This window comes from Pangasianodon hypophthalmus, chromosome 7, assembly GCF_027358585.1.
Source record: "Pangasianodon hypophthalmus isolate fPanHyp1 chromosome 7, fPanHyp1.pri, whole genome shotgun sequence".
In the NCBI taxonomy this organism is placed as follows: domain Eukaryota; kingdom Metazoa; phylum Chordata; class Actinopteri; order Siluriformes; family Pangasiidae; genus Pangasianodon; species Pangasianodon hypophthalmus.
The window spans coordinates 24,634,448-24,645,757 of NC_069716.1; the positions used below are offsets into that span (position 1 = coordinate 24,634,448).

An 11,310-nucleotide genomic window follows, 5' to 3' on the forward strand; every position below is an offset into this window, starting at 1 on the left:
CACTGTCTGAGAAAATAAGAAATATTTCGGATATACGGCTCACAATTCTTCCTTAAATGCCCCTACATCAATGCACCTGACCTTTACATAGGTTCATGCCAAAATGTCAACAGAGCCAAATACAGCTGAGTGACAAATTAAAGGAAAAACGCTGACTCTAATTTGACTCCACTTGTCCCCTAGGAGTTCTTCTGATCATCTTTATCCTATGATGAAACATTTCTATCCTGATGGGAGTGGTCTTTTCGAGTATGACTCCGCCCCCCAGCCACAGAGCACGACGGTCACTAATTGATGTAAATCATATGCTATGACCGTCACAATCACCAAATCTCAACCCTATTAAACATCTATAGGAGATTTTTTTGACAAATGTGTCAGAAAGCGATCTCCACTACCATCATCAGTACTCCAAATGAAGGATTATCTTTTGTAAACTATTGCTCCAGAGATGTGTAGACGAAGCATTGAAGCTGTTCTGGTGGTTCATGGTGGCCTAACACCTTACTGACACACCTAATGTTGGTTTTTCCTTTAATTTGTCACCTATATTGTATTTCCGATGTGAATTAAACACTATAGGTTATATTGTATTGTATACAATGGGACATAAATAATGAATAGATCAAATAAAAATGGTTTTAGGTTTAAGCCATTTAGATTTGATTTAGATTAGATTCATTTAGAATCGAATCTAAAATGAATCTAAATCTAAAATTCCAAATTAATACTACTAATTATGAAAGCTAATAATACTTGTGAAGATGGACAACCTTAGACCTGCACCTGAGACAAGCTCATTACATTTCAGGTTAGTGATTTTAATTAGACTGAAGTCCATGTTGTTGCTTTTTCTTGTTCTCATTATGATGTAAAAATATAATAGTGATATTTTATGTGACCTTGGAAGTTGAGAGTTTGTTCTTTGTATATTTATTTATGATGAATGGAAATCATTTTCAGATCATTGTTTGTAAGACAAAAAAGCATCCACCTCTAATACAAGCCCAATTCATGCTAGCTCTTTCCTTAAAATGAATCTTTCATCTGAGGAACGAGCTCACACTGCTCGCCTGTATGAGATAATCCGGAATATCCACACGTCCACACGGGCAGAGATTGTGCTTCTCAGCGGTGGTCTAATCTCCCCCTCATTGGTTTTTGACCCCTGCAGGTCATGGATTCGAATCGACACTTCCTGTCTGATTCCATTACACAGAAGCAGAGGAGGAGGAGTGTGATTCATAGCGGGTGGGCCACAGGGGGGAGCATGAGCCACGTCTCCGGTAGCATCAGCATCAGCCTCAGCATCAGCCTCAGCATCAGCACCACTCAGGCCAGGAATCAGAGCAGCACAATCCATCACCCTTCGGCACTTCATCACTGAATACCACAAAATACGCAGCTTTAAAAACTGCTAATGATTGGGAGTGTGTGTAAATGACGCTAGTGAGAACACAGCATCTCTTTCTGTACCAAATATCCTCGTCTTCACAGACACACACATATTTATACACACACACACACACAAACCCTGGCTTCTTTTATGCCCATGATCTCTAAAACACCAGCTGTCGGAAGATCCCATCACCAAATAAAGACAATTTCCCAAGCCTCCTACACCCACAGCTACCAAGAGACCAGTTGTATGAAGAACACATCACCTAACACTTACATACACACACATACACACACTCGAGCCCAAGCTTCTTACACACCCACACTGCCTATGCTCCAGCTGTCACCCTGCTCACCTGAGTCCTTGGCACCTGCGGGAACAGATTAAGGGTGGTGGGTCTCTTGGGCCGGTATGTATCCATGGCGGCGATCAGCGATCGCTCTTCCTCTTGGTGCTCATCGATGAGCAGCAGAGGCCTCTCCTCCTCCTCCTCTTCCTCCTCCTCCTCTTCTTCGTCTTCTCCTCCTTCTTCCTGGGTGCCTCCCTCAGCGTCTATCAGGTCCAGCTGAAGCATCTCCTTCTGCAGCTCCACGGCCCCCCTCCTCCGGCCCAAGTCCCCGCTCCCATTGGCCGGATGGATCATGTGTTCCTGGGAAGGAGAAGCCAGAAGAGTGGTTAGAGGGGGAGCTGAGGCTTAGCCAATCAGAGCTCGGTGATGATGTCATCCTGTGACTCGGTGCCTCAGAGGGTGTGCAGAAAGCTAATGCAATCACAGAGGACAAAAAGCTGCAGCCTGCTAACACAGACAACATTTTTACTTTAGATTGGTATATATTACATATATTTACATTATATACTGTATATTAATCTACAGGTTTTCATACTCTTTAGTATTTATAATACTTCTGTATATATACTGTACATATATATGTAAAGAAGAATTATTTACTTTATTTATTATAAGAATTATTTCTATTATTATTTATTTATTATAAGAAGTATTTAATTTTTTTAAATTCATCAATATGTCAACATTATTATATAAATCAATATATTTTAATTTATATAAATAATTAAAATTTACATGTACTTAATATACTTAATTTACATGTACAAATACTTGTGTCTGTTTGGATTAAATGGCTCTGGTCATGTGACTAATGGCAGACATAAAATATTTATACGTAATCATATGTTCGTCCGAAACCACACCCTTTACTATATATTTTTATTATAAATTTTTTTTCCTAATTTACAGTTGTGCCTAAAAAGAGGAGAATATCCAGTGTGCTCATGAAATCCCACAATGCACTGTTTAGGGTTGGTGTCCAAATGATATACCTTAGATAGTACAGAATACCCATAATGCACTTTAATGTGTGCAGGGAATATGGAATATTCAATGAGTAAGACAACCTCATATTTAATTTATAGCTGGTCTTTCAGTAAAAACACATGAACAACTCTTTACATGCACGCAGATGCATTAGCTTAGGCACAGTCACTAGTTATATTATCATAATATGATATCTAAAAAATAGATTATATAAGTATGTAATATGCAAGGAATAAAACACTTGGAAGTGTGCTGTAATTGGAAAATAATCAACAATAGTGTGGTGTGATGCAAGTCAAAGTGAAGCAGAGTTACTGCTACTACATCTGCACATCCTGGTGTTTTATTCCTCTTATACCACAGCAATATGCCAATGATTATAAGGTTTTATTTAATAAAGTGTTACACTTTATACTTTTTAACATTTCTAGTTACATTTACATGTTGTGAAATGTCCACAAAACAAGTTAGTTCATTGTATGTGAAGTGTCTAATATACAAGTCACAGTGAATGAGTTGTGAACCTGTGATTTGATTTACAGCTGACGCTACTGTCAGAGCTGCTGTTATAGGAAATTAATCAACACCTTCTGACCAATCAGATCTGAGAATTCAACAGCGCTGTGGTATACATACGTATAATTAAGGATTACAGCTTTATAGCATTTAGTATTTAGATTAATACTGCATACATATCTAGGGTTTTTTTTCAGATAAACATTAAAAAAATGTATTTGCAGTAACACGAATGCTATAATGCTGAACGTGCATGTTTGTGAATTCTCGGACGTTTTGGGCCTTGTCCCATTCGCCTGGCTCTGAGCTCCGCTGCCTGCATTAATGCCTGTGATTAAAGCCGATAATTGACTTTGGCTCTCCCTGAAAACAGCACATCTGCCTCAGCCGCCTCCCCTCACACACACTCGACTGAGAGGAGGACCGGCTCTGCATTCACCCCGACAGGAAGCCGGAAACCGAAGAGCTCCTCGAAGGAGAATCAGATGACCCGCAAAACTATTTTCACTGCAGGAGACTGCAGAATATGAAGCTCTGCTCACTGAGAGCTTGTCTTTCAGCCCAATAACTGTCACTCGCAATAAAACACGCTGACGTGCAACTTCATAAAGGTCATAAAAGCTTCATTAGTGTGATGCTGTAATTAAGCGATGTGGCATATTGTGGCTAAATAAACTTTTATAAAATCCCACCTGCTCCATCGGCTACTCCATCTTCTCCACCAAAATGGCCAGTGTGTGATGTCATAGCAGATTGGATGCATCAGTACAAGGACATTTATATGACTGTCTGTCCAGATTTCTGTCTCTCTACTCATCTATCTTTCCGTCTGTCTGTCCAACTATACCAGTCTCTCTGTCCAATTAGCTAGATGACTATCTGTTGTCTATCTGTCAGCTTGTCTGTCTGTCGCTCTGTTCATCTGCCTGACGTTCTATCAGTTGGTCTGTATCTTGTCAAACATATCAATCTGTCTGTCTTTTGTCCATCTACCTGTCTATCTGTCCATGTATTTATCTGTCTATCCATACTTCCACTCGTCCATCTATCTCTTTGTCCATCTGTTCACATCTGTTCACCTGTCCATATATATGTTTGCCTGTTCACCTGTCCATCTATCTGTTTGTCCATCCATCTGTTCACCTGTCATTCTATCTATCTGTCCATCTATTCACCTGTCCATCTATCTCTGTGCTTCTCTGTTTGTCTTACTTATTATCTGTCTGTCTTTCTGTCGATCTACAAGTTAGTCTGCCTGTCTTTGTCCTTTTATCTATCCACATGTCCATCCAACCATATGTCCATGTGTACATCTACCTTTCTGTCTGTCAGCCCTCTATACCTCTGTCTATCCGTTTGTCTCTCCGGCTATCCATATATTCATCTGTCCCTTTTTTGTCAATTTATTTGTCGTTCTTTCTTTCTTTCTCTCAATATATCTCTCAGATTCTCTGCCTGTGTTTGTTTCTGGCATTTTGTCTGTCTGTCTGCTACTCTGTATGTCTGTCTTTATGTTTGTTTGTATCTGTCTGACTCTTTTTGTCTTTCTACCTCTCTGTCTTTCAGTCAAAGTCTTGGTTTGCCTCTGAACTCTTTCTTTTGTCCTATCTGTATGTCTGTCTGTATGTATGTCAATCTGTCTGTCTGTCAGGCAGCCCATCTGTCTCTCTATCTGTCTGTCTGACTGTGTGTCAAGCTACCTATAAGCTCATCTATATATTCAGTCTCTGTCCTTCAGCCTCCATGTGTCTGCCTCTTCAGCTATCTGTCTAACGTTCTGTCTGTCCATCTAGCCATGAACTTGCCTGTCCACCTCTACCTCTATCCACCTGTCTATCTGTTAGTCTAACTGTCTGTCTGTTCACCTTTATGTCTCTCTCTCTATCTGTTCATATCTTCCCCTCTCTCAGACACAGACTCATATCAATATAATTATAATTTTTAAAAAATCAAATCTGAAATACTTCTCGAAATTGAAACGCTGACCTTTCAAATAGCATGTCACGTGCCTTGCCATGTCCTTCATCTATTCTTGTTTCTTTTCTTGGTTTTGACTAATAAGATTTCTACAAATGTGGCATACATTGAACTGGGAAGGGGAGTTTGGCCAAGCTACTTGAAATGAAACCAGCCGTAGAAATGATGTCATCACTGGCAACGAAGTCAGTGGGTAAATAAATAAAAATAAATATAATTGACTTCTTTATATAATTCTCACATGACTATACCATGTGTTTACAATGCTATAAAGCTAAAGCATATTATTATTATTATTATTATTATTATTACGCTTTCACGCACACGTGTAGAGTACAAGTACTGTATATTAAGCTTTGCTTATAAATGATTGAGAACTAAACTATCCAATCACAACTGGCGCTTTCATCATCCTCGCCATCACTGATAATCACAGTGACACGCAGCAGTGTGAGATATTGATTATAGCTGATCTCATGCCATGACGGGACGCCAATAATGTTCAACCAAATGAAGATCTAGAACAGTGCTCTTTAATCTGTCTTTGGCTCAACCTCCTCTAGATCAGATACATTTCCATGCCTCCATTTCTCTCTACAAATAAACATATCTTCTCTTTAACAATATAAAATTTATTACATAATAACTATAAGCACACACACACACACACACACACACACACACACACACACACACACACACATAGTTGATGTTATTCTAAAATTTTCTCATCTTGGACATTTTTTTGTTGTTGCTTTTTTCTTCCCCACTTTTATCATATTTATACTTTCCAAAATTTGCTATCAATTTCCTATCAATCAAGACGACTCTGGGTTTAAAGACAGGGTTTTATACACAATGTTTAAATGGTTTTCTAATAAATGCAGAGAACTGGTGCACTTTTGTATTTAAGTATTATTTAAAGACATCTGTAAACACTACAAATTGTGTCTATATTATTCTCATATCGATTCATTTGGAGTCTATCCTGGAAACACTGGGTGAGGTGGTAATATACCCAGGATGGGATACCATCACACACATTCACACACTCAGTCACACACAGGGCAATTTAGAATATCCAGTTCACCAACCAGCATGTTTCTGAGAGATGGGATGAAACCGGAGAACCTTGAGGAAACCCACATAGACACACAGACAAAAAACTGGGGACGCTGGAGCTGTGGAGCAAATGTTTTTTCATAAAAGTTCAGTTTAAAATGCATTCTCTTTGTCCCCTAACAGTTCCACTGCCACCCCAAAGCAGGACACACCTCACAGCTTAAACACCACTGCTCTAGAGGAACGTCTTTACCTCAATCACCTCAATGTCACACAACTTACAAGATGACTTGACTATGATTTATCTCTGCTTATCGCTGCTGATGTGATGGAAACAACTGTACTGAAAATAAAATCAAGCTGAATAAGGTATGATTGTAAAAATGTTACACAAAAGAGTTAATACGAGAGCCATTCGGTCATTTTAAAGAGTGAAATATCAGCCGATATAATTTTATTTGGAAAATAGTAAGTTAATCGAGGCTTCATTAGAAACAATAAAGTACTTATAACTTTAAAACAAATCAATAACATGAACTCCCAAACAAGAGCACAAGGTCAAAGGATCACAAATTCGAGTCCTAACAATAACGCTACCGTCCAAGAGAGAAATCACTTTCTGATTTGGAGCCTTAATACCGTGAGGTTTTATATTCCAACCCTGGCGGATCTTACCTGAATATCATAATCACTGCAGCTCAGACGGCCCTCATTCTCATCCGTGATCTCCGTCACCTCTGACAGGTCGTCATCTTCATACTCATCCAGACTCATGTCATGAGTTAGCCTACACACACACACACACACACACACAAATATTAAAATCAATATTTAAAGAAAGAATATTTTCAAGTGCATGTAAGTGACAAGCAAATGTTTTTTTCCCCCAGAATTTTAACTGTGTTTAATTATTATTTATTTAAACTGTTTATAAAGGATTTTCTTTCTTCTTCTTTTTTTTTTTTTTTTTTACATCCATTACCCATCTTGCACAATAACCATCTGTGTCTTTTGTGTCTTTTCTTTTCCAAATGGTAATGATAATGAAAAGATTTTACATGTGTACATGTAATTACATATTTCCATATATTTCAGAGAAGCAGGAAATGGGCCAAGGCAAATAAATATTTTTGCCTGTAAACGTTTTGAGAAAAGTACTCATGAGAGTGATTCTTGTTAAAGCAGATTTCGAGGAAAACAATTTCTCCAGTTGTTTGCTGTGAAATTTGAATCATTGAGTGTTTATATTATGCAGTCATTTTTGCCCATTATCTTGACGGGAGCTAATAATTCTGGAAATAGGTGTATGTTCCATGTACAGTCATAACATGTTTATTCTATCAATGACTAATAAATCCACAATAACCAACATGAACTAATGACCTTATTAGTGGAATTATATATTATAATATGACTGTAATATAATGTTTACACTCACAGTATGTGTCTGATTTTGCTGTATGTCTGTGTGTATAAGTAAATATATCCATGGACCTCTGTGTTTGCGAATCAATATGGCTGCCTTATAAAAAAAACTATTTAATAATTTAACATAAATATGACAAGGTGTGTTCAGGAAGGTTTTTTTGTTCCTTGACGGACAAGATTGGAAGATTATATTAGTTACGTGGTTTATACAAAACTAGAGGGAAGCAAAATAGGCTATAAGGTAGGCAATGTGATTTCCTGCAAATTCTTTATCCATATATAGTATAGAAAGTATACTACATAGATTACAATACTGTGCAAAAGTCTAGGCACCCTAGTTTTTATGCACCCTAGTTTTTATTGGTTTATACAAAATAAACCAATAAGTAAATATTAGAGACAAAATGGTTATATGTTATTAAGGAAAATAATATTAAGAAAAAGAGGAATTTTCAGATAATGAAGGCTGCATGGTTTTAGCTCTAGAAACAGAAGGAAGAGTGACAGCCAAAGTCTCCAAAAGACCTGCAAGTTCTCCAACATACTTAAAAGAACTTAACAGCCAGTTTCCTTACAAAATTGCACCAGTGTGTGTGTAGAACTGATGCCATTTTAAAGATAAAGAACGTACATACCAAATATCTATCTATCTATCTGTATATATCTATATATATATACAAATACACAAATACACAAATACTGACTGTTTATTATTTATAATCAGCTCTTTATATGTAGAAATGTTTCATTTCATAATTTTAAGGCATCTTTCCTTTACAGAATTTCTTTTCATGTGCCTAAGATGCTTGCACAGTACTGTATATTCTGTTTCTCTTACAATTACTGTACATTTACAGTATGCGCACTATCTGAGCTCAGATCTATAACCTGCTATCTAGGTACACCATGGTGCAAAGCATCTTGGGACCTAAAGCAACATATAAGATCACATCTGCTCAAACAGACAGGAAGCTCAGGCTCTGAAGTTTGGCTCTAAACAAATTGGGAGCGTGATATGAGCTGAGGTCAGCTAATGTTCAGCTTGAGGAGGAAATGATGGAGTGAGGATGATGCGCTGTCTCCAGAACTGCATAACCTCACATGCATTAGTGCAACCAGCAGCCAAGCTGAGAATGATTCCTAGATGTAGTTGCTGTCCCATTATCACACACACACTCACACACCAACACACACTGAAAAATCTTTCTTAGAATTTCAGTAACAAAAATGCACAAACAATGAATAACTATACTTGTTCAAAAGAGAGCTGGACTAGAGAAAGACATGAAACTACCATTCTGCCATTACACAGAGGGAAAGTTGCATTCTTACATATTTCTTAAATATCTTTAAATAACTCTTTCTATTTTGTTTACAATAATGTAGGTTTTGTAAAAAGCAGAACCGCAAAAATCCTGAAACGACTGACTGATGCCATGGGTGGGACCTTCTTTAGGTTCTCCACTGCACAGATTTCATGCAGACAGTAGAAACTGTAAAACTGGAGCACTTTTCTTTGGTACAACCTCAAATAATTCATTTCTATCTTATCACAATACTGAGCATCATTATGATGCATAAAGGCAAAAACGGAAAAATATGGTATCTTAATATTTAGACATTTTTCTCAAGTTCACAACACATCAGCAGAAGAGCATCACATCTTTAAAACACTATGAGAAACACTTCCTCAATACCTCAACACTTCAGTAAAGAGTAAAATCATTGAAAAAAGGTTATAACTTTATGGGTAATTAACCTCAAGTCAGCTGTGCAGCTTTTAATTTGTTTGAAAAGTTTGTAGTGACAAAATTTACTATGATTGTATGATCGTAATCAAATCACTCACTACACAGCATATTGTTTGTGAATCTTTATAGGAATACTGCTATATTGCAGATATATATAAAATAAAGGGTTAGGTTATACTGCAGATAAAATAAATAATACATGAATACAAATACATTAATAATAACTAACTAACTAACTAACTAACTAAATAACCAACCTAAATTAATGGAGAAAATTTGCAATCTTTAAATTATTGAAGGCCTCTTTTTAATAAAATGACATCTTGATTAAAAATAAAAAAGAGTGATAAAATAATTAAGCATCTAAAATCTGCAAAGGCTAAAAATAACATTTGCTTTGCTTAACTTCCTGTGGGACATTTTTGCAGTATACTGTACTAGGTAAATACTTTGTGCAATATTTTTGTGCACATCATGCAGCCCTGCTACTCGCCCATGTATTTGCTATATACTCAACCTGATCTGTGATCACTTCATTGTAATAAACTGCTCTGTCTCTGCTCTCTTCACACTGATCTGAGGTCAGTAAAGTGCAGAATGTTATTGCAAAGCCTTTAACACCTGCTTTAAATCCAAATCTTTCACTTCCAGTAAAAAAAAGCACTGACATATCAAAGACAAAGATCACACATAATCCAGGAATAAAGTTTGTCTGTGTATAAAAACTGTCTTTTTTTTTTTTTTTTCTTTGGGTGGGCCCACTGTGTATGTATGTATGTATGTATGTGTGTGTGTGTGTGTGTGTACTGTACCATTTCTCCCACTGCTCCTCCATCCAGGCATCTCCATCCTCCCTGGAGTCCATGACCAAGCAGAGCACCATCTGGGGTGGAATCAGACCAGGCAATAATGACGCCACTCACACACACACACACACACACACTTCCACACACGCACACACTAGTGTGGTCCTAGTGTGTTCCTGGGGAATCCTACAGCGGCAAAGACAAGTTATTAAGAAAGAACACGTCGTCCGATCTTCTAAGCAGCATCATATTGAAGCTCGGACACTCCCTGCTTATGTGTACGTGTGTGTGTGTGTGTGTGTGTGTGTGTGCCCTTCCCAGGGTCAATTAAAGTCAGCAGTGGATGGAGAAAGAGGCGGAGAATGAGGCAGGGTTCTTTTAAAAGGCCTGCCGCTGATCTGACTGATGGTGTGGATCGATGCAGCTCAGGTTTCTTCCTCCTCCTCTCCTCCTCCTCCTCCTCCTCCTCCACGCACATTTTGGACTCTCGGGCCAGCAGCAGAGCGAAAAAAACGACTAGTAAGATCGATGGCATTGATAAGGACTGAAAATAAACACACGGCCCCACCCAGACTGTAGAGCTGCCTCACAGAGAATATGAAACTATAGCTCATTTACCAGCAGCAGGCTTCAAAATAATTCAGTGAGTCATGCTTTAAATTCAGAGAAGCCATAATGAGTTTCACAATTTAAAAAAAAAAAAAAAAAAATTTTAAAGAACCTGGAATGTTGCTGTGTCCACGTTAAAGCAAACGTTTGGCGAAAAATCAAATTTACATCATTTACACTTACCCTAAAGGGGCAAATGGTCAAGACATGATTTGGTGTCCAAAGTAATGTCACCCAATGTAACAAGTAATCTCACCCAAAATCTACTTCATAAACCTGTTCAACCATAATTAAGCTCCATAGTCTTATTTTTAAATAAACCATTTTGTAAAATAGCAGGAATAGTTTGAATTATTTTCCCATAACAGCCTTTCCTGCCATGTTTCATTCCTTACTTATTGTTTATTATATTTTTATTATAATTAT

The 11,310-nt window shown here is 37.5% G+C and overlaps 1 protein-coding gene across 1 annotated transcript in view; it reads right to left on the reverse strand.

The window, feature by feature from the left end:
- The window catches only part of mapk8ip1a (mitogen-activated protein kinase 8 interacting protein 1a), a 28,276-nt gene extending 17,643 nt beyond the window's left edge, over window positions 1-10,633 (reverse strand). Inside the window, exons 1-3 of the mRNA XM_026946387.3 lie at window positions 10,282-10,633; window positions 6,966-7,077; window positions 1,755-2,048 (exon numbers count right to left, since the gene is read on the reverse strand). Of these exons, the coding sequence (XP_026802188.3) occupies window positions 1,755-2,048; window positions 6,966-7,077; window positions 10,282-10,352 (477 nt within the window). The 5' untranslated portion in view covers window positions 10,353-10,633. The remainder of the gene's footprint in view (window positions 1-1,754; window positions 2,049-6,965; window positions 7,078-10,281) is intronic.
- Window positions 10,634-11,310: the final 677 nt, after the last annotated feature.